The 24017-nt window shown below is 43.5% G+C and overlaps 1 protein-coding gene across 3 annotated transcripts; it reads left to right on the top strand.

Annotated features, from left to right (window-relative positions):
- Positions 1–15134: 15134 nt before the first annotated feature.
- On the top strand, positions 15135–23436 carry TSN (translin). Of its 3 annotated transcripts, none has more exons than XM_001489408.7 (6): positions 15135–15511; positions 16712–16805; positions 17792–17888; positions 19876–19991; positions 20697–20776; positions 21441–23436. In XM_001489408.7, exons 1-6 carry the CDS (start codon positions 15446–15448, stop codon positions 21672–21674), a joined length of 687 nt encoding a protein of 228 aa, XP_001489458.1. In that variant the 5' UTR covers positions 15135–15445; the 3' UTR covers positions 21675–23436. The 3 variants fall into 3 exon arrangements, with proteins under 3 accessions (XP_001489458.1, XP_023478475.1, XP_005601489.1); XM_023622707.2 differs by having other exon boundaries at positions 15244–15511; positions 19876–20003; XM_005601432.4 differs by lacking the exon at positions 20697–20776 and having other exon boundaries at positions 15245–15511.
- Positions 23437–24017: the final 581 nt, after the last annotated feature.

Here is a 24017-nt window from a genome sequence, read left to right as displayed (position 1 = left end):
GGGGTGGATAAAGGACGTTTGAGGGTGGGATTGGCGTAATCAGAGACATAGGAGCCCCATGGGGGATAGGCACACTGGTGACCAAGGAGGGCCTCCTGGAGGAGGTGGCATCTGCCCTGAGGCCTGAAGGCTGGAAGGAGCCGCGTGTGAAGACCTAGAAGCCCACCGGGCCGGCAAGAGGGACAGCGCGTACAGTGTCCTTAGGGCTGGAAAGAAGGAATCGGCCTGTGTGGCTGGAGCTCAGTGTGTGAGGGGACGGACAAGGGGGCAGGCTGGGGCTCAAGGGCTTGCGTGTTGTAAATGCAGGGGATGTGAGGGTTTTAAGCATGGCTGTGGCTGTTTGTACCTTTGAAACACTGCTCCAGTGAGGGTGGGAGGGGGACAGCAGAGGAAGCAGGGAGACAGGTTAGAGCAGCGCTGGGCTGGGGACAGCGGGGGCAGGCGTTCTGCAACCAATGAGGGCAGAGTTTGGCCGGCGCCCAGGTGTCCGTGGGGAAGAGGGCTGGGAAGTCTGTAGGGAGGAGTGGCAAGGGGGGGATTGTGCAGTGAGGGCGGCTGCTTCCTCTGGGAGGGACTCGCCTGCCTTTGCCTGCCTCACCCCCATCACCCGTCAGGGAGCCCTCTGGGGCCCTGTGGCCGAGGTCAGCTCTTCCTGTGAAATGCCCTTTTACAACTGCGTTTTCATGAATAAGCTGGGTTTTCAGGAGAGTGCAAGCAGACCGCAATTTTACTCTTTCTCAGGCCTGCTCCTTTCATGGGCTTGTTCCTGCTCGCCCCGGGAGAGCTCCTCAGATATCAGTGTATAGAAGCGTTTTCCAGGTGTTCAAAATCTACTATCAAATGTCTCCTCTCCCCCAGCCCAGCCCTGTCTCAGATGAGAAGTCTCTCAAGGAGTCACAGACAGCGCTGTCTCGCTGGCTCCACCTTCTGCCCTGCACCCCCGTTTCTGTTTTTGGCTTCTCCAGGATTGAGATGGGGAGACCGCAAGGACGTGGCAGGAAGGGGCTTGACTGGCAGGTGCCCTGTGGCTGGAGACCTTCAGATGTGGCCCCTGCTGGGTTGCTGGCTCTCTCCAAGTGCACTTTTGAGGTGTTCCCTCGCCTGGCTGCTGACGCCTCAGCCTGCCTGTGGTTCCACCCGCCTGGGGAGGACAGCCTGGTGTCCAAGTGCTCCTCTTGGAAGGGCCTTTCTAAGCTGACCGTATCCTGCTCCTTTGGTAAGGGCCACATCTTTGTTATCTCTGTTTAGGAGATTCTTTTCCTCTTTGCATGGCAACAGGGCAGGCCTCCTGGCTGGGCAACCTTAGATGTTTGATGTATGAGTCAATTACTGGTCCCTGTATCTCCCAAATTCCAGGGGATGCTGAAAAAGCTCTGGGCTCCTCTCCCTTGGGGCAGGGTGTGTGTGTGTGAACACTCCCCTCTTCATAAGGAAGAAACCTGATGTATCTCATAGCTCCTCAGGAGGGGAGGAGAAGGGAGGAGCGGAGAAGGGAAGACAGCAAAGTGACGGTTCTCTTCTGGGAGATCCCCTCTTCAGTTTTCCCAACCACCTACATGAATTCCTGGCCCCCCCTTACTCCCCCAGCGGGGTGGTGACCCAAGGCTTCTCAAAACTGAATGAGCATGTAGATTGCTGGCTGTCTTGTTATAAGGTCAGTTCTGATTCCTAGGTCTGGGGTGGGACCTCAGCCTCTGTGTTCCTAACAAGCTCCCAGGTCAGGCTGATGCTCTGTGGACCACACTTTGAGTAGCAGGAGTAGGGATTTGGGGAAGTGATCACTGTACTGGGTTGAATTGTGCCCCCTTAAAGATATGTTCAAGTCTTAACCCTGGCACATGTGATGGAAACAGGGCCTTTGCAGATATAATTGAGTTAAGATGACATCATGCTGGCATAGGGTGGGCCCTAATCCAATGATTACTGTCCTTATAAAAACAGGGAAATTTGGACACACACACACATGGAGAATGCACAGTGATGATCAAGGCAGAGATGGGAGTGAGGCACTTGCAAGCTAAGGAACGCCAAGGATTGCTGGCAATCACCAGAAGCTGGGAAGAGGCAAAGAAGTATTCTTCCCCGGAGCCTTCAGAGAGAGAATGGCCCTGCCGACATCTTGAATTTGGATTTCTAGTCTCCAGAACTGTGAGAATGGTTCTGTTGTCCGTAAGCCCCCCTAGTTTGTGTGTGGTAATTTGTAATGGCAGCCCCAGGAAACAATCCGGCACCATGATGGGTGCAGCCTGAAGGGTTTTCCTGGGGACAACACGGGGCCTGGCCCTGGCTTGGCTCTTGGGAGCTACCTGTTAGGGCCAGGTGCTGGAGGAGCTCCTGGATGTTCGCAGAAGGATGCCAGGCCACCCCCTCCTGAGCCCTTCGCCAGACCATAGAAGTCAGCCCTTAAGTGGGGACAGAGTCTCAGCCCCTGGATCCCCACTGCAGCCCAGACTGGACCTGCTTCCGACTCCCCGTTCTGAGCCGTGGTCAGTCTCTCTCAGTCAACAGTGATTTCCATTGACGTTCGCCCTGGCCCTGCTGGGTAACATCTCATTCTGCTGGGCCTCTGCTTCCCAGGGCCCACAGGTCACTCTGGGACCTGGACAGGTGGTCACAGGAGTTGATGTGGCGTCCTGGTCAGAGAGTCCAGAGACGCGTTACCGCCCGGCCACGGGCCTGGGGGAGACCCTCCCTCTCTCCGGGTGGGCCTCAGTTCTCTCATCCCTGAAGAAGGGTTTGGGTGGAGCAATTGTTGAGGTCTCCTTGGAGGGAGTCCTCACTCCTTAGTGGCAGCAGCAACACTACTAATGATCAGACAGGCAGGTGGCCTTCCTCATGCCCAGGTGGCAGGCTGGGGATGTGTTTTTTTGTCCTTCCTTATCTTTCCTCTTCCTCCTTCTTCCTTCTTTCCTTCCTTTTCTGCTTCCCTCCCTTCCTTGTTTCTATTTTCACATGGAGAGGGGGAAGCTACTGACACCTTGGGTGGGACAGTTCTTCACTGAGCTGGACTGTCCCGTACACACCACCCTGGTACCCCACTCCCCAGCACTCGATGCCAGTGGCACCCTAGAATGCCTCCGGGCACTGCCATGTAGCCCTGAGTGGACTGCTGAGTGTGCCCACTGCAGGTCTTTCCCTTCCTTTTCTCCCGCTGACCTCCCATGCTACCCCTCTGCTGGGGTGGAATGACAGCATGTCTTTCCCGTGGTGCCACCGTCACCATCTATGGGCTGGAGCACCTGCTAGGGGTCCAGCATGGTGAGGGCTGGTGGCTGGGATATGAGGTGGGGCGGGCGGCAGCGCTGGGCAAGCAGCAGGGTGTGCTGTGTCCAGGGAGCTGGGCCTTAGGAGGAGAGCGCTCTGTGGGGTGGGGCTGAGGGCTGGCAGGAGAAGGGACACAGCAGGCCCTGCCCGCCTTCCCTCTGCCCTGTTCTCCTCCCTGCCTGGTCCCCGTGGGGTCATCCAACGTGCTACCCCAGCTAGTGGGCCCCGCTATAAGTCAGCCTGCTTGGCCCTGCCCAGCTGCCCCTTACTCAGTCACAGGGGTTTGGGGGGACGGGCCTGAAAGGGGCAATTCCAGAAGAAGAAGTGGAGAGAAACCCATCTGTGTCACTAGCCTCAAAAGTGCAGCCTCAGTAAATGTGAGCTGACAAACTAAAAATTCAGTCTACAGACCATTCAGGGCCTCATGTCCTGAAGCCGTGAGGAAAACAAATGAGGCACAGCCCGAGGTCAGGCTCCCTTTTCTCCCTCTTCCCTCTGACTCCCTTACTCCTTTCTCCTGTTCTCAGACTGCAGACCACAACTCCCAGCCAGTCTTCTCTTTCCATCCCCTCTTGCCCTCCAAGGAAGCTTGCAGAAATGCACGACTTATTACATAGTCTTCTGTGCTATTATTAAATGAGGTATAATTTCACCCTTAAATTAGCCCAGAACGTCCGCAGTGTTAACATTCACATCGGGGAGAGTGCAGTCAAGTTGGCTCCTCTGGCCGTGTGGGCAGGGGAGTAGAAATGAGTTCAACCTGTCTGCACAGTGATTTGGCAAAACATGTCAAGAACTTTATAAATAGGACCTATCGAAAGAAATGATCTTAGGGGCTGGCCCCATGGCCGAGTGGTTAAGTTCACGCGCTCCGCTGCAGGCAGCCCAGTGTTTCTTTGGTTCAAATCCTGGGCGCAGACATGGCACTGCTCATCAAACCACGCTGAGGCAGCATCCCATGTGCCACAACTAGAAGGACCCACAACGAAGAATATACAACTATGTACCGGGGGTTTTGGGGAGAAAAAGGAAAAAAATAAAATCTTAAAAGAAAAGAAATGATCTTAAAGTCCTGATAAGGGCTTACAAAGACTTTCATCACAATGCTATTTATAAAAGAAAGAATTGGAACCAACCAAAATAGCCTGTGATAAGGGACTAACTGGGTTAGTAAACATGGCATGTCCATTTGACAAATAAAATCACATTAACAATGTCTGCATTTCAAAAGTTATTTTAAAAATTGTAAAGTGAGAAAATATTAATTTTTAAGTGACAAAGTTTATTAGAAATGAATAAGAGAAAGACAAAAACTTTAACAGAAAGATGTGTAAAAAAACAGAATTCTCAAGAGGAATTTCAATATACATAAGAAAAATCATTCAAATATAAATTAAAAGTGAAGTGAGGTTGCCTTACTCCCTCTTCAGATTTTCAGCGCTTGAAAGACATTTACACATGAAAACAGTGTGTAAACTCTTACAACTGAATTGGAGGGCAACTTGACGAAGTTGATCCCGTCACCACAGCTCTGTCGAGTGTTTCCAGGCACTGAGACAGGTTCTCAGTGGGGTGGGGAGGGGGTGATTCAGCCCCCTCAGGAGCATGTGGAACGGTTGTGGGAATTTGGGTTTCCAAATGACATTTAACACCTGGCTGTTCTAGATACGGGACATCCTACACTGAATCGGACACCACTGTTTTCATCCTATTATTTGTCCACCATTTATTCTTCCTTCTTCCCTTCGCTGTGCTTTCCCGTCAGCGGAGCCGAGCTCCCCATCCACTGGCTCTCGGTCATATGATTTGCTTTGACCAGAGGAATGTCGGAAGATAAGAGTTTGTGCGACTTCTGGATGGAGGTGTTAAGAAGAATTCCCTGTTCTCCTCACTCTCTTCTGCCATCCACCACGAGAAGAACATCCCTGGCAGCCACATCTCCCTCAACCTGGGCCCCTGAATGAGAAACAGACGTGAGAGAAGGGAGCAGACTTGAGACCCAAGTCTGGCTGAGCCCAGCAGAGCCAGGCCAGTGAGTGGGAGAGCAATGTTTGCTGTGAGCACTGAGATTGGAGGTTGTTTGCTGAGCATCGTCCTCAGGGCATAACCCAACTGAAATATCGCGCAAGGAAGTTGTCCCTCCAAATGCCTTATGCACCCACAACCCTCTGCCCGAAAAGCAGCGGATACAGAAAATGAACAAAATGGAGCTGTGGATGAACGTGCACAGTCAACACGTAATCACATGGAAATTATCTGATTGCATGTTGAGATAAGGGCCATTATGGCAAGTTGAAAGGTAGGATGCAAAAGAGGAACAGGAGGACTGATTCTGAGTGGGAGGTCAGGGAGAGTTTCTCCAAGGACATGCCATTTCAGACCCGGGGTTGAGTAAGAGTGAGACACAGTAGGGAAAAGCCTGTGGGGCTGAGGGACCTGCAGGGCAGAGCAGGGAGGAGCTCGGTACGCTTGAGGGACAGGAGCACAGAGAGCACCAGGGGTGGGCGAGGCGGAGGGGCCCAGGTGGGACCTTGTGGTCTGGTCCACAGGACCAGAGGGGGTCGGATTTCACCTAAGCATGATGAAAGGGATCCTAGAGCTTAAAAAATATATATATATATATATATATATATAGTGAATGTATTGGTCTTATCACTACAGTGATTCAGCCCGTGGTCTATAGAAAGGGACTTTGAGTTTCACATGTCCCCACTGGCAAGACTGCTCGTGTAAGACTCCTACCCCTGTTCATGTTGTGGGGATTGGTAACAGCAACAACCCAAATCCTACCCTTACACTCTCTGGAAATGGAAGGAGAGTAAACAATGACTCTAAACGGTATTTATAAAACACAATTTTAGGAATTGCAATTTTTCTGAGCTTTCATTTGAGCAAGTATATAATTGCTTAACTAGAGCAGTGAAAGTAAGTGAGAGAAAATTCAAAGTTACTCTAGAAGAGAGACCACAAAATGCTGTGTTTCTGGATCAACAGAAGAGACTTGCTAAGTAACAAAAAGAACACCATGCGTCTACTAGTAGATATAAACAAGATGGAAACAACTTACTAATGAGATGAACATTTCTACAATGTAAATTTATAAAACACGATCCTAAGTGTTATAATCCTATGACATTTCTCTTTGAGCTGCTGTATAATCACTTAAATGAACGTGACAAAACCAAAGGAGAAAAACAAATTATTTTAGAAGACAAAAAATGACCTCAGTGTTTCTGGATTATTTTAGTGAAATTGTTAACAACTTCAAAAATACTATAATTACATTATAATTACATTACCTACAAACAAAATAAAATGGAAGCAATGAACTTGCAAGATTCACATATAAACAATCTATGGTCATAAAACACTATCCTATGAAGTGTAATTTTATCACATTTCCATTAGAGCCATTGTATAATCAGTTAACTAATAGCAACAAAACTGAAAGAGAACAAAATCAGAATTAGTTTAGTAGAGAAGACAAATCGTCTTGCCATGGTTCTGAATCTTCAGAAGTGGACTCACTACAAGGTAGGATCAGCCCAAAGGTGGCTCACTTCTGTTTTCAGATTGTCTGGATGGAAGACCAAATCCAGGGCTTGTTGCCAGGGGAGGATGCGATGGGCTGGCAAAGACCCTCCATGGGGAGGACTCTTGGGGAGCTGCTTCTTCACTTTCCACAATGGGGAGAAAGACAGAGGGTCCTCATCTCAAGAGCTGCCCCTAGGACTCTCGGAAACGCCTGACTTCTGACAGGAGGACCCCAGCGTGGGCGAGTGGCTCTTCAGGAAGGAGGGGTGAACCAAAAGGTCTCTCGAGTTGGCCAGCTTGAGGAGCATCAGGACCCACTCTGTCTTGCTCTTGTGGGGGTCCTGTGTGCCAGGATGGGGGTGGCCTGATGGAGGGACCCTGCTCCTGTAGTTCTGACCTTGGATTGGTGGCATCTGGTCCATGGGACACTGGGACCTGGATCCTGGTGCCGTTAAAGTCTCTGGATGGTCCTTCCTCAGAATCCTGGTCATCCAGGGCATTCTCTGGGACGTCTCCTTGGGCCTCTGCCAAATGTCTCATTTGGAACATCTGGGACACAAAGATATTTTTGGAAACATTTGCATTCTTCTTCAATATTTTTTTGTTTGATATGTGCATCTTCTTAAGTTGTGGAGGTCTCTCTCGGTCAGCACAGCTCTCAACATATTATCATGAGCTTTTCTTACATGGGAAATAAGGGGGCTTTGATAATAGCCAGGATTCACTCCAATTTTTCTGGAGAAATTTTGCTTTGTCTTTTGTAAGTGTCCAGATCTTTATATACATGGCTGATCTTCCTATAGCTTTCCAAAGATATCTGCGTTGGGAAGCAGATATCTCTATATTTTCATGGGAGATTTTCTCTAAATTGGATATTTGATGAAAGCATATTTCTTTTTCTCGATGAGGTTCAGGAAGGCCTTGCTGGAGCTGTTGTCTTTCTCTTTATAACTGGCTTTTCTTATGGAAGGGAGGCTTTCTTAGTTTGGAGACTTTTATTGTGATCTTGAAGTGCATTCCGTTCCCTGAACACTCTGGGTCTTGCCACTGCATTCAAATACTTCCTGAGTGCTGGTCTCTGGGGGCTGTGAGCTGAGTGCTGGGGACACAGGAGGCGTGTGCCACCTGTGCCCTGCACAAAGCCACTGGCCCCAGGGATGAGGAGGCTGAAATCCAGCCAGTGCTCTGCTCCACCACTAGGCCTGGTGCTTTGAGGGACTCGGCTGCCCAGAGGGTGTGCCTTCCCTAATTTGTACCCCTCCATCCAGGTTTTCACTAGCTCTATTCTGGTCAGACACAGGTCTCGGGGAGCACCCAGACTCATCCACTGTCACCAGCCTAGTGGAAGCAACCATCATTTCTCCCTGAAAGTACAGCAATAGCCCCTAACTGATCTCTCCCTACCCGCACTTGCCCCTCCAACTCGTTCTCCATACAGCTGGATATAGTTGGAAAATGTCTCTCTAGTGGCTTGCTTGTGCCTTTGCAATTGCCATGGGAATCCACTGTTGGGCTTTCCTGCTGTTCCCAGGAGGAGAAAGAGAGAGAAGTGGGGCATGACTAGACTAGCTGGGATCAGCCTTCATCAGCCAAATTCTAGCTGACCCTGAGTCACACAAGCAAGCCCTACCAAGAAGAGTAAGTTGTCCAGCTCAGCCTAGCCCAGTTCAACTGATGTCAAGATAGAATTGCTGCCCAGCCCAGCCCAGCCAAGATCAGCGAAACCCCAGCCAACCCACAGCACTGCTGTAAACAAGACTGAGCTGTTTGTTGAGTTGGAAAAGGCCAGGCACCCCATGGTCCGGTGACTGGCCCCACAGTTGTGGAGCAGCTCGGGTGGCCCGACACTCTTGCCACTGTAAGCAGAGCTCCATCTCCCGTCTAATATCCCCGAAGATCCTCATTCTGATCAGCCGTGCCCTGGATTGTATTACCAAATCTCCTGGCCACAGCTGCCTTGAGAAGGACGAGTGCCAGGGCCTTGCTCCAATCAGCATGGCTGTGTATTAAATACAGTCAATGGTCCCAGGAGAGGGCAAGTTAAATTCCTGGAAAGCAGGAATTATTTCTTAGTTGCCACTTTGCATGTTCAGTGACTTCTGAATGGAGGGCTGAGTTCTGTCAATTCCTTGCAGTTTCTTCATTGTCTTGCTTAAATGTCGACTACGGCCCCTGCCTGGAGCAGAACCTGGTTTTCAGAATTCTTGACATTTGTCAATTCTATTAAAAAAGACTCCTGAGAGACTTCTGCTTCTGGAAAGATGAAGTAGATGTACTTTTTCCTATGCTTCCCACTAAATGCAACTAAAATCTGTGATGTTACATGTAACACAAACACGAGACTCTGAAAAGTGGAGAGAAGGAGGCAGACCAGCTAGGGACTTGGCAATCAGAGAAATGACATGGCGGTGACTTCCATCTATTTTCTTTGTGCCTAGTATAGCTCAGACTTTTATTTATTTAATTATTATTATGGTGGTGATTATTATTTTTATCTCAGAATTTTAGCTGAAGAAGCCGGCAACCCAGAAGTGCCAACAAGTTTGGACAAAAAAATAATCCAAACAAATGCCTATTCCCTCTAGACAAAGGAGAAAGAAAGGGGCAGCTTAGCAAGACAGAAAACTATTAGACATAATGGCTCTACTCCAGCCAAACACCACAGAACAAACTGTGGCCCCACCCCCACCTATGCCAGCCGAGTCTGAGTAGGGAGCTTGGACTTCCATCCTCATGAGGCTTAATGTGGCACCCTGCTGCCATGATGACCTCAGAGAAGGTCAAGTAAGGAGCCAGGACATTCATCCCTGTCAGCTGATAATAAGTGTCAGTTACTGATAATGGCAGTGTCAGTGGAGACCCTGTGGGGAGACTGGACTTCCACTCCCATCCAGCAAAAATGAGGAGCCCCTACTTTTGGGTGTCAATGGGGGCCAAGTGGGGAACCTGGTCTTCTACCTGCATTCTGGCAGTAACAAGGCAGTATCCCCCTTCTCCTGCTGGGGCAGTTTTAGAGGAAGCCAGTTGAAACACAAAGTGTAAATAAGATCCAGAATCTCACAACATAACACAAAAATGTTCAGGTTTCAATAAAATACCACTTGTCATTCCAAGAACCAGGTAGATCTCAACAGAATGAAAAAGATAATCAATGGATGTCAATGCCAAGATAATAGAGATGTTAGAATTATCTGAAAAAGATTGAAAGCAGCCATTATAAAATTCTTCAATGAACAATTATGAACACACTTGAAATGAATGAAAGAAATAGTAAGTTTCAGCAAAGAAACAAAGTTTTAGCAATGAAATAGAAAATATAAAAACCAAATGGAAATTTTAGAATTGAAAATATGATATCCAAAATAAAAAGTTGAGTAGTTGGGCAGAATGGAGGAAACAGAGGTAAGAATCAGTGAACTGGAAGATAGAAAAATAAAAATTACAAACCTGAACAATAGAAAGAAAACAGACTATAAAAAAATTAACAGAGCCTCAGGAACCTGTGAGAATATAACAAACATCTAACATTATTGTCATCGAAGTCCCAGAAGGAATGGAGCGAGAAGGCAAGGCTGAAGAAGCACTTAAATGAATAATGTCAAAATACTCCTAAAATTTGGCAAGAGACATAAACCTGCAGATTTAAGAAGGAGACAAAAATCTCAAACAGAATAGACTCAAAGAAATCCACAAGACACATTATAATTAAACTGCTGAAAATTAAAGACAGAGAAAAAAATCTTGAAAGCAGCCAGAGGAAAAAAAGATACATTACCTGTAGGGGAAAAACAATTAGAATGACAGAAGATTTCTCATCAGAAACCACGAAAGAAGTGGCACAATACTTTTCAAAGCCTGAAAGAAAAGAACTGTCAACCCAGAATCCTATACCCAGTGAAAATATACTTCAGGAATAGAGGGGGAATCGAGACATTTCAGATGAAAGAACACTATGAGAATTTGTTGCCAACAGATCTACCCTAAAAGAAAGGTGACAAAATTCTCTAAACAGAAAAGAAAGGATAAAAGAAGGAAGCTAGGAACATCAGGATGTAAGAAAGAACATAGTAAGCAAAATATGGGTAAATTCAATAGACTTTCTTCTCGAGTTTTCTAAATTTTTTTCGATTGTTGAAGCAAAGTTATAACACAGTCTGATGTGGCTATGACTGTATGTAGAGGAAATATTTAACAACTATATTATAAATGGAGAAGGGTAGTGGGAGATAGGGAAGTAAGATTTCCATACCTCACTTGAACTGATAAAATGATGACACCAGTAGACAACAATAAGTTATGTATATATAATGCAATACTCAGAGCAACCACTGAAAAGCTATGCAATGAGATACATTAAGAAAATGCTATAAAGTGGAATCATAGAAAATATTCACAGGAAGGTAGGAAAAATAAAACAGAGAAATGAAAAGTAGAAGACAAACAAAAAGAAAAAAAGAAATGGCAAACTTAAGCACTAACATATCAATAATTACATTAAATGTAAATATAGCAATTAAAAGACAGAGATTGGTGAGTGACTTATAAACATGACCCAACTATATACTGTCTGCAAGACACTGACTTCAAATATGAAGATACAGGCAGGTTGAAAACAAAAGGATGTTAAAGATTAACAGACTTTTTGCCTGTTTTATTTTGCGCTTTTTTGGATTGTGGGAACAGTGCAATTTAAAAGTTGTTAGGCAAAGCCTCACGTTGGTGTACTTAAATGCAATTAAGGGATAGATCATAAAGGAGAGTGTGGAACTTTCCCACATCAGCCACCCAGTGAGGCCAGCACTAACAAGGCCAAGACTAGTTTGGGGATTCAAGGTATGACCATCATGAAGCTGGCGGACACTCAAGGAGAGGCTGAGGGCCATGGGAAGGAACAGCTGCTTAGCAAATGACTTGGGTGCATATGAAACAAGTCCCATTTTCTCCTAGATTTGCCTGAGCTGTAGACTTTCTTTCTTCCAATTTACAAAAGAAAGTAAAATTTCTCACACCTTCAGATCTTACTGTGATGCATTGCTTGGTGCATTGCCCTTGGCTGCTTAAGCTTTTAGGTCACCTGACAAAAGAACAATTGGAAATATTGGTATAGATGTGGGGAATGCAGATAATTTAATGGCTGACAACACAGCTTTTCATAAGTTGTTTTTGGTAAGTTCGTATCTAATTCTTTGCTTTCAAAAGCATTGATGGAAAGCCTGTTTGAAATGTCCACCAATAGTCATTAAAAACAACTATGGATGATAAATCACTGTTATTTTTGGCCAATATCCAGCAAGGGGTTTAAGAAACTGAGTGAAATTGGTATAAGAGAACTCCTTCCATTCTCTTCCACTTACCTTTATGAATATCTTAGTCTGAATTCTCAAGAAGACAAAGTCTAAAACAAAGATTAGGTGCTAACATTTTATTTGGGTGGGTGAGTGAGTGGGTGAATTCCAGGTCATTGAGAGTGAGACAAAAGGAAATGAGGTAGCAAAGGCCAGAAAGCAAGTACAAGACAATGTGTTATCACACTGGCCACAGTCTCATAAGTAAGCTGGTTGGTTGCTAAGTTACATGGGGCATTTGTGCATTCCCAGAGAGATGTAAGGAACTACTGTTTCTTAGAACAGTCTGTTAGGAAGAGGCAGGGCAAGGAATTTATCTGTGGGCTCCTAACCACATTCTGCCTTTCACTGGTCAAACTGCCCCATGGAGCATTAACTTCACACACTTTTAGGCTATGTGCCCAGTCCCTCTGGGCAGCTGTTGAGGAAGCCAGATCCTCTTTGAGCTCAGCGGGGGTGGGGGTGGAGGGGGTGAGTCGGAACTGCATTATGGCTGCTGCAATGAGCCTGATGAAGACAGTGCTGAAGGTGCTGCTGCCCAGTAGGAGGCTGAGGCACCAGTGGTATTAACTGATGCAGTGAGGATGTTGGCTAGGACTCTCCATTGAGAGTTTGCTAGGCTCTGCATTGCTTCTTGTTAAGGGTAATGGGGGAAGGCCCCTCCACAATTACTGTGAATAAAATTTCTCAGCTATCTGTCACACACACACACACACACAAAAACACTCATCCACGAGTACATGAACTAATTGGAAAGAACATAGCCCTATCCATCTCATTTAGGGATCACTTCCATTAAAACTTGTTTTCTTGTTTAATATTTATAAAATTTATAATATATTTATGTTGTTTTGATCAACCGTGTACTGTTGAATGATAATCTCAAAATGATAACATCTAGAACCTCATAATAGGAATTTACATTTTAATTTAATTTTTGTAGAAAATTATGATGGATAATCAAAAGATTTTAAACAATAAATATTTTTATGTTAGGTTAAAATTCTTGTGGGAGAAGTAGAATGGAAATAGCTGTTAAAAAAAGAGCTTATAGGGGGCTGGCTCCGTGGCCGAGTGGTTAAGTTCACGCGCTCCGCTGCGGTGGTCCAGGGTTTGGATCCTGGGCGCGGACATGGCACCGCTCATCAGGCCACGTTGAGGCGGCGTCCCACATCCCACAACTAGAAGGACCTGCAACTAAGATATACAACTATGTACGGGGGGGCTTGGGAAGATAAAGCAGGAAAAAAAAAAGGGGGCTTATAAAACAGTATGGATGGTCCTCAAAAAACTGAACACAGTATTATCCTATATCCACTTCAGGTGGTACACCCCAAAGAATTGAAAGCAGTGACTTGAGCCGATATTTGCACACTCACGTTTATAGCAGCATTATTCACAATAACCAAAAGGTGGAAACAACCTAAATGTCCATGGAGGGAAGAATAGGTAAACAAAATGTAGTATACATAAAATGGAATATTATTCAGCTTTAAAAAAGAAGGAAATCCTGTCACATGCTGCAAAACAGCTGAACCTTGAGGTCATTATGCTAAGTGAAATAAGCCAGTTACAAAAAGACAAATATGGTTTCATTTCACTTATTTGAGGTACCTAGAATAGTCAAATTCCTAGGGAGAGAAAGTATCCTTTTGCACACATTATTGACAATCCTCCTAAATTTTAGAGAGAGTTTTAATAGTTCTAACTTGACAAATGAGAAAAAGATATTCTTAGGAGATGCTTAAAAACCACATTAGATCTTGGAAAAAAGTGATTCGGCAGACTCCTGTTTCTGCTAGAATTTTAAAAGTCACAATCTTTGTTTTGATTTGGCATGGAAAGACATGTTACAGGATTTGAAAAATGAATTTGGGTTTGTATGAAGTCAGTTAATATACAAAAAGCGCTGCTAAGAACATGTTTGGCAGATACTAAGTCAATAAAAATGAGCTCCCATTGCTATTTTCGTCCTTTTTGTGAATTATCAGATTCTACTGCCTAAAATGTCAAACCACGAAATGGTACCCGATATCAGAGGTACTCAGGCAAAAAAAAAATCTTGTGTTTGAGTAAGTTGCTAAAACTGAGCTTTTCTAGCCTGTCACATCATAGAGTTGTAGGGGGGTCAACAAGTTAGATAAGGTATTTAAAGTCCCTTGCAATTATTATTGTGCTAAATAGATGATGATAGCATAGAGATTAAAACAAAGCATTTGGATCCCAGCTTCATCACTTACTAGCTGCATGTGACCTTAGGCAAGTCAATTAATCTGTTACCATATTTACTTCTAAGATAACAATAACATCAACTTGACAGAAGTATAACGAAGGTAAAATATGATCCTTCGTGTAAAATTTTAGAATAATGTCTGGCACAAAGCAAATCAACTATCATTTAGTTGATATAAGTAATCACTTTAATTCATTTGGAGAGTGCATCCTACACACACATACACATTTGTACTCGTAGGGTAGATACATTGAATAAATCAGCAAGGACAAACAAAATCGTTACGGCGCTTGCCTCAATAAAGGGGAACTGGAAGAAGGAAGTGTTAACTTGAGTGGAAGAGAAACTTCCAACAGTACACGCTTAAAAAATTCACATAATTTAAAAACAGGTAATACAATCATTCGGAGAAGGCGTTAAAATAAAAACAGTACACTGAGAAAAATTTCGCTCTCAATCCACCCCCTATTCACACAGTCCCACGTAAACTTTCCTTTTCCCGTGTATTTTTTGCAAATACGAACGCAGTTTTTTCTCGCTTTTACACGAAGATTGCAACCTCTCCACATTTTTCTGCACCCAGCTTTTTGTGATATTCTTTAACACCGAAGCATTCCCCGCTCCCCCATCGGCCGCCGCATATAACAAATACACCCTGCAGGCTAAGAGCCGCGATAGCCCGCACCACCGCCAAGACCGCCCCCGCTTCCCCGAGGCCCACGTGCTCCGAGGACCACCCCTCCCCCCCACCGTGGGCTGTTTCTGGCGATGCCTGTCTGAAGAGCCTCAGACGGAAGCCCCGCCCACTCCCCCAGCCCTGCCCCCTGGGCGCGCGCCCCGCCTCTAGACGCGGCAGGGAGGTGCCTCAGGCAGCACAGCGGACAGCCCGGCCTTCTGCGCGCCGTGGACCTTGGAGGACCCCAGCGACGGCCGTAGCGTAGGGCCCGGTGGACGCGGCGGCGCCTTTGGCGGTGGCGGCGGGCGTTGTGAGCGACTGCGCTGGTTGTCTTTGGAACGCTTTTCGCTGGCCGCCGTCGCCGCGCTGGCTGACTGTTGTGGAGCCGGCGCCATGTCTGTGAGCGAGATCTTCGTGGAGCTGCAGGGCTTTTTGGCTGCCGAGCAGGACATCCGAGAGGCGAGCCCCCTCTCTCCCATCCCCTTTCCCTTTCCTTGCCTAGCTGGGCCGCGTCGCCCGGCCCTCCTCCGTCGCTCAGTCTCGAGCGGCGGGGAAGCTTCTGGGGGTGGGTTGATACGCCTCTTGTTTGAGCTTAGGGCACGTGCCTTCCCCCACCCCCGATCCTGCTGCTCTGTTGTGATTCCCTGTGTTCGGGTCTTGGCTCCTCGGCATCACCTACTTTTTTTGAGTGTCAGTTTCCTTACTTTTAGACACTGTGCAGGTCGAAGGCTGGGCAGTCGGGACTCAGACAACGCGCGTTTCATGTGTTCGTTGTTGGTGTTTTAAAAGCACGTGTGACTTCTCTTTAAATCTTTCCTATGGCTTCTCATTCTACATAGGATAAAACTTTACACTGTACTGTGGCCCACAGGTGTCCCTCCCTCCTTCCCTCCCACCCATCCGTCCGTCTCATTTTCGCCATCTTTCGTTGTATGTTGTGTTCACTCTACCTCACTTTCACTTTTCTAGTTCCTCAAATACTTTTCTGAATCAAGACTTTTGTGTGTACTGTTTGCTTTTCTGGAATTCGATCCTTTCCACTCTTTTCCCGGTTATCTCATATTCCCGTCCTTGACGTCGCAATCTAAATGATTTTTTTCCCTGTCATATTTTCTAGTATCGCATTAACATTCTAAAAAGTTCGGCGATTTTTACTTTTTAAACGTCGGTCTTCCCCATTACACACTAACTGCGGGAAGGAAGGGACTATCTGCTTGGTTCCCCAGTAATTTATACAATGCCTAGCTTGTACATGTGCTCAGTGAGTATTTGTAAAATGAGTGAATGAAAAATACCCAACTCTTGAATTGCATTTCATTCTTCACCTTACAAATTATGTTCAGATGCCTCATCTCTTTTGAGGTTTATAGTGTTCCAGTGGGATATTTGGGGTGAGTGGGTGGCGATTATCCTTTGAAGGCTTCATGAGGCATCTAAGGCTTTTTGCTGACTTCCTAACGATCTCACAGAGGAAATAAGCGGAAAAGTGAGGGTTCAAACCTGGATATTTTCTGTGCCAGTTCAGTCCTTGTAAAAGATTGTTAGTGTCTTGAATGTGTGTGAAAATGTTATGGATCAAATATGGTATTTAATATATTTGGTTTGAGGCTGTGATAACATGGTTGAATTTATCTGATACTTTGATTTTTAATTCTTTAGGAAATCCGAAAAGTTGTCCAGAGTTTAGAACAAACAGCTCGAGAGATTTTAACTCTACTGCAAGGGGTCCATCAGGGTGCTGGGTTTCAGGACAGTAAGTTCTTTATTTTGATTTTTAAGGTTTTTATCTAATTTATCAATCTCTCCTTTAAAGAGTTGATTTCTATCCAGAAGATATTTTATGTCTGTATCATTTTATTATGAAAAAATTTTCCTTGTGCTTTATGGTGAGTAAAAATTTCTAGAAGTGAGTTGATCATTTTATGGGTTTACAGAATTCTGTACTTTGGTTGATTTTTCACTTATGTTTTGAATAGGTTTTACTGGTTTAAATAGGAATGTTTACTATTGTGATGGAGTTCTGCTGATAATTGTAGTAGTTTCATATAGCTTTCTTGTGTACCTAGCAACTTTTATTTGGCTTTTTAAAAAAAAAACCCAACCTTTCAGTCTTTGAGTATGGTTTAATATGCATCCATAGGTATGAAATGGCCAGTGTAAAAAGTTTTCAGTGTGTTTACAGTCAGCTCCTTGAATGGAGATCAAGTATGATAAGTTTAGACATGAGACCTCCGTTGTAAGATGTAGCCAGCACAACTGAAAGAGCTGAGTGTATTTTGAGGTAGAGAATGCTATGACTATAATTTGTAGGCGTCAGATGAAGGTCATTTTCCCTCAGTGATATGAAATTGGTCAGACTGACTGAGAATAATTGATAGCTTCTTTTTGACCAAATATGGGAGCTGGAAGCAGTCCAATTTTAGGCTTGCATTGAGTGCTGACTAGGAATAGCAGCTGGTGCACAGCCCATTAGGGATGAGGTTATGTATGACAGCATACCCACACGCTTCCTAACCTTCCATTTCAGTAAGTTTTTGTTTATTGATTAATCGTTAGGGAAACCAGAGATTAAATTTTGAGAGCCAGGTTGAAAAGCAGAGATGCATACCCTACATTTGGTCATGAAATTTGAAAAATGTTGATTTATTTCTAGGTAGGCTGTATAGATTATAAACCAAGAACTGTATTTGAAATTTGGTAAGTCTTTCATTATTATGTTTGATTATCTTTTTTGATCAGTTCCAAAGAGGTGTTTGAAAGCTCGAGAACATTTTGGTACAGTAAAAACACATCTAACATCTTTGAAGACCAAGTTCCCTGCTGAACAGTATTACAGGTTTGTAAGAAAAGTAGCGTTATTTTACAACGTTAAGTGAAAAAAGGTAGAAAAATTACGTGTACTGAATGATTGCTTAGAACTAGGTAGAAATCCTTCTATGTAGGAGAAACAATGGAAAGAAAAAGAATCAAACTGTTAGTAGTGGTGGTATTTTAATGGTGACAAAATTGGTGATTTTATTTTTTTCCCTCCTTTTACTTTCAAAGTTTTCTTAAGGAATATGTGTAATTTTTGCAATGAAAAAGTAATTAAGAAAATATGAGTTGTATGAAAGTCAATATAGAGACTATCTTTTTAGTACATTCAAGTTATTTGTGAGATTGGATGAATCCTATCTGTGTGATTAAGGTTATGGGATTAGGTGACAGTATATATGGAGTTGAGTTTTACCTCAAAGTTTGACTTTCACTATCAGGTCACATATTTAGCTGATATTTTAGCCATATCTCATTGACTCTACAACAGCATTAATTTTAAGATAACGCCATTATTTTATGTACCACTAGGGAAGAAAAATTGTTGCCAATCATAATTGTGAAACATGTAGATTGTAAAATGCATCCTGATTTCTCAGATGGTAAACTGGGAAAAACTACATCTGAGTATTGATGAAATATGGTAAATAAGAACCTAAATTTTCTACTTATGTTTGTTTTCTCAGTGAAAAAGTTGTTCTTTTAAGACACGTATGTGGGAAATAAATAATTAGGACATATGTGGAGAGTGGATAGTATAACCTCACAAGGTTTTTTTAAGGCAGGGCTCAGCAAACCTTTTGTAACCTGCTGCCTCAGGCAGCTGAGAATTGCTTTTATATTCTAAAGAGTTGTTACAAAAAGTCCGAAACGGGCCGGCCTGGTGGCGGAGCGGTTCAGTTTGCGTTTTCTGCTTCTGCGGCCCGGGGTTTGCTGGATTTGGATACTGGGCACACACCTAAGTCATGCTGTGGCCGGCATCCCACATATAAAGTAGAGGAAGATGGGCATGGACTTTAGCTCAGGGCCAGTATTCCTCAGCAAAAAGAGGAGGATTGGCAGCGGATGTTAGCTCGGGGCTTATCTTCCTCAAAAAAAAAAAATAAAAAATAAACCCAAAAAGCCCCAACAAAACACCCAAGTAAGGATATGAGTCAGAGAGTGAAAGTGACTGGCAAAGCCTAAGATATTTACTGTCTGGCCCTTCACGGGAAAAGTTTGCTGACCCCTGCTGTAAGGTAGGAAATGAAGCTTAGAGAAGTGGGACAATAGGTTTGGCAGAGTCTTTGGACACTTTATGGTTTGGAGGTCACACACTGGCTGCCCTCTGGCTGATTTGGCCCTCAGAAGGTTTTATTTGATCTGCATTTTGTTGAAAAATTTTTTGAATGTTTTGCTACTTGTGAAAATCAGGAGGCATAGCATAAATATGCAGGGGTTTTAAAATTTCTTATTCCTGTTTCAGGCTTCTAGTTCAGTTAAACTACTGCAGTTTCCCTGAGGTTTAAGTCCATGTGTTTAGTGATTGCGAATAGTCGTTATTTCTTAGACGTGTGAATCAGGGTTTTCTTGATCGCCCACGCTCGGATCAGAAGGTGGGCATCAGTGAGGTGTTGAGGCAGCTGTGCACTTGCAGTGGCCCTCGGTCTTCAGTTGCCAGTTCTTATTGCTCTCAGCAGCATCATTGTTTTTATTGATTAAACTTCTAAAGTACAGTTGCTCTTCTCATCCATAATCTTCAATTGTAAATTTTTGTATTCATCAAAATTGCATCGTGCTTCTCTTTATTAAACCTGAAATAGATAATTGTTATAAATTTGAACTTGCAAAATGTATGCTAAATCTGTGTAATGTATTTAAATGTCATATTGCTTCTACATGTTTTATATGTTGGGTTTCCCGTAAGATTCTGTTCGAGAAGCATGGCACTCCTGAAATGGGTGAGCATGACTGTACTGTGTGTCTTTGGGCCCCAGTGCCTCCGCCTAAATGCGCTTGTGCTTGCGCAGGTTTCACGAGCACTGGAGGTTCGTGTTGCAGCGCTTGGTCTTCTTGGCAGCGTTTGTTGTGTACTTGGAGTCAGAAACGCTAGTGACTCGAGAAGCGGTGACAGAAATTCTTGGCAGTAAGTGTCTTGGTCAGTGTTGCTCTGCAGAGTGGGGCATGGGAGCTTAATTTGTGGTGGGAGGGCCTGCTGCTTATACTTTCTGTTTATGAAAACGAGTAAGAGCTAAACAGAAAACCAGTTACTTGGAAACAAAAACTAAAAGTATGTAGTGGCTTGTTCTTTGTATTTGGGTGTTTCTTTTAGTTTTTAAAATTTCGTTTTTAAAAATTTCAAGCCTAAGGAGGAGTTGAAAGAATAGTACAGTGAACACCTGTTTCAGCCCACGCGGATTCACCACTTAACGTTTGCGTCAGAGTCTCCAGTGGGTGCGCGTGTGTGTGCATGTGCGAACCCTTTGAAAGTCACTTGTAGGTACCGTTAATTCTCCTGTAAGTGCTGCATCATGCGTCTTTGAAAAACAAAGGTATTCTTTGGCATAACTAGATACCATTCTTGATGGTACTACTTTTTGAGAGAAGACTGGAAGAGAAAATTGAATTTTGCTTAAGAGCTTAAAAAAGCCACAGGGAGGGCTGGTTGCCAAGGTTGTGAACACATTAAAAAGACAGTTTTAAAAGATTCACCCTTTTTGCACTTACTTGGAGAGAAATTGTATATGTGTGTGTATATATATATATGTGTGTATATATGTATTTTTTTATATTCTGAAGCTTAAATTGTATTTACCTCATGACCTTATCTTTACTTTCATATATTTTTTAGTTGAGCCAGATCGAGAGAAAGGATTTCATCTGGATGTAGAAGATTATCTCTCAGGAGTTCTCATTCTTGCTAGTGAACTGGTAAGAAGCTTAGTAATTTGCCATTTGCTTTTTGATCTTCCCAGCTTGCTGTCATTTTTTTAAATAGGTACAAAAATTCAGGAAGGCTAATTCTTTTCTAAGCCATCTATTGGTCACCAGGTAGTCATTGACTGTGTTCTGTATGCGTTAGGTTTTGCTAATCATCAGAGAAATGCCAGTTTAAACGATGAGGTGGCTGTGCATACTTGCTAACGGGTGAATTTTTAAAGGATGGTAATACTTCTTCCTTCCAAAGTAGTGGCAAGACATATATTCCTGGTAACTGTTAATTCATATCATTGTTTTAGAGAGCAATTTAACTATATAACTGTATGAATTATTCTTGCTTTTATCCTCTTAATCTCTTCCCTGAGAAATTGTCCTATAAAAAAAATTCTAAGGGAAGAAAAAGCTGTTATAAAGGTGTGCACTATCGTCTTACTCAAATTGATGACAAATTGTAGACTATGGAGACTCTAACAAAAGGGAAATGATTTCTTAAGTTATTAAGTTGGTTAGTAATACTACGCAGTTGTCAAAAATGTAATTATCAAGGCCATTGTGGAAAAGTTTTGTGGCCTGAGGGTCTCCCAGTTGTGATGTGGAGGACGTGCTAAGGAGGAGCCGTGTTGTAACGCGTCCCCGTTCGTCTTTCCTTGGGCAGTCAAGGCTGTCAGTCAACAGTGTGACTGCTGGAGACTACTCCCGGCCCCTTCACATCTCCACCTTCATCAATGAGCTGGATTCCGGTTTCCGCCTTCTCAACCTGAAAAATGACTCCCTGAGGAAGCGCTACGACGGCTTGAAGTATGACGTGAAGAAAGTAGAGGAGGTGGTCTACGATCTCTCCATCCGGGGCTTCAATAAGGAGACGGCAGCGGCTTGTGTAGAGAAATAGGAGGCTCTCCCGGCGCTGGCCCTGCTGAGCTCGGTGGTCGCCAGTGCCTCTCACGGTAGTTAGGACGCCCCCGTTGCTAAACACCGCGCGCTTTATTTTCTTAACCAGTTGTGTGGTGTAAGTATCAGAATTGAAACACTTTTTGGGGGGGATAAAAGAATAGCCTTTACAAAGACAGATTTTGCTTTGTTATTTCAGTGAATTTGCTCTGTATTCAGTGTATTTTAGTTCTGTCAGACAGTGTAAATGTCACTCTCTTTGTGTAAAGTCCTTTTCTTGCTTACCCAAATGCTGTTGACTGCGGAGTTTATTGTCTTGTTTGTGATTCTTCCAGAAGTGATCCTTGATGTTTTCTATATCCAAATTAGCCATCCATACCCAGGTATAGCCTGGATACAGTATAAAAATAGATAATTAAAAAGGATGGTTGCCATGCAAAGGACAATTTATTTCATATTTTCCTTTCTTCTTTTAAGCCTTGTGAGTAAATCACATGTTGAAATTTTTTGCAAGGGAGTTAAGCCCCAGAGTTCTCTCTCACTGCCATCAAAATAGAAAAGATTAAATTGTAAAGTCAAGTTCCACAGATTATTTTGAGAAGTTTTTGTATAAGGGATTGAGTAACATCTTATCGTTTGGCTCTATTTACCAGGTGGGGAGTAGGGCTTAGTGTTTTAAACACGTCTGTTTTCTGATGTTGCCTTAACATTCTGCTCTTGTAGCAATTACAAATTGTTTTCACACACATCTTCAACTAACACTGCATATGCTAGATTTCTAAGCTCCGAAACCTTTTTTCTAGCAGCCAGCTCGACTGTTCGGTCTGGGAGAGTAAAGCCACCCAGTCACGTTAATTAGCAATACCCTGACTGGCATGTTCTGAGAGAAAAGTGCTGTGCTTTGTCTGGAAGAAAGAGAAAACCTTGGGTTAAAAAAAATAAAAAATCAGCTGATTTGGTCATGTTTTTTAGAGTAAGCAGTTTCGGTTGTCGATGGGTATCCCAGCAGTCAGGTTTTAGACTTGCAGTTTTGAGCAAGTCACTTAAATCTTGTTGGCACCCTCCTCCTCCTCCTCCCCATTTTCAGGTAGTACTAAGAATACTTGCCATGTAACTTTTGCTGTTGAATTGAAAGTATTAAAATGGTGACTTAATCCACGGCTTTTTTGGAGCTCACTGCAAGGAGGGTGCAAGTGTTTCTAGAATAATAGGAAGTATTTAGACGTATTCCCCTCTCATGCCTAATACTAGTTTGGGCTTCCTATTGGTATAGTAGGACATTTGGCATTGCCATCGGAGCTGTTAGCAGGCTGAATTAAGGACTGACCAAATTTTCCATCATGAGGAAAGTAGAAATGAGGCATAAATTGCTATGCATTGTTGGATTTTAGAACAATTTTCTTGATAGCTCTTTCTGCAGAAGAGTTTGTAGAAAGAAAAAGTGTTAGGATCTTTAAAGTGCCTAGGATGGTCGTCTAAAATGTGTACAAATAACACTGCCTGGATTGAGCATAAAAGGCTTTTAATTACATCATCAGACATGCAGTAAGTTTGAGAATAGTTTTCTTTGTATGGATTCTGCTTGAGAATATTAAAGTTCTTGGCAGAAGTTGTGGATTTCAGTTTTAACAAATGCATTTTAAGTGGAGAAGCACATTCTGGTCTTAAACTCCATTTGAGAATTTAGAAGTGTCATGTTTATAATTATTCAGTTGTGTTTGTTGCTGGCTTGTTGTAAAGCAATAAAAAAATTTTCTTTTGTTTTTTGGCGTTTTTTTGGGTCTGTTTGTAACTTATTCTGCTGCCAGGAGAACTCTTCTATATGGAGGATAAATTCTGAATGTCTTTTTGAGGCTAAAGAAGACCAGGGTGATAAGCGCATAGTGCTGTGTAACAGTTAAGATAATCGAAGGACACCAAGCACTCAGAGTTCTCTACTGTGAAGTGCAGGTAACGTGTGTGATCTACCTTGATTGGGAAATTACAAGATTTTTTTTCCCCACTAATTTTATTGGGATCATAATGGTTTATAATATTGTATAATTTCAGATGTTCATTATGGTTTATCAAAATTACAAATATTTTAACTGAAGATGTTGAGAAGTCTTGGCTCTGGTTTTAGTACACCAGAATTACTTTTTTCAGTTGTAGAAAATCAAGCAGGTTAGAGAAAGTAGAGGTGAATTAATGGATGCTCTCTTTGTAGATTTATTTACAAGAAGAAGAGAACTTCATAAATACTTGATAAGATTTGCTGTGTCTTAAACTTGAACAGTAATATGAGTAATGCTTAAGAGAATTTTAATAAAGAAGGAGAGCTTCTTTTGGAGTGTTTTGAGACTTT

Source organism: Equus caballus, chromosome 18 (genome assembly GCF_041296265.1).
Source record: "Equus caballus isolate H_3958 breed thoroughbred chromosome 18, TB-T2T, whole genome shotgun sequence".
NCBI classification, from domain to species: Eukaryota; Metazoa; Chordata; class Mammalia; order Perissodactyla; family Equidae; genus Equus; species Equus caballus.
The sequence above is the reverse complement of the archived record's forward strand: the minus strand, read 5'-3'. Positions and strand labels throughout refer to the sequence as shown.

What these genes read in the sequence shown, in the direction of transcription:
- TSN (XM_023622707.2), top strand. Translation starts at nt 15,446, where the DNA reads ATGTCTGTGAGCGAGATCTTCGTGGAGCTGCAGGGCTTTTTGGCTGCC. An exon ending in GGGTGCTGGGTTTCAGGACA is followed by an intron (nt 16,806 to 17,791) that starts GTAAGTTCTTTA and finishes TTTTTTGATCAG; the next exon opens with TTCCAAAGAGGTGTTTGAAA. An exon ending in TCATTCTTGCTAGTGAACTG is followed by an intron (nt 20,777 to 21,440) that starts GTAAGAAGCTTA and finishes TTCCTTGGGCAG; the next exon opens with TCAAGGCTGTCAGTCAACAG.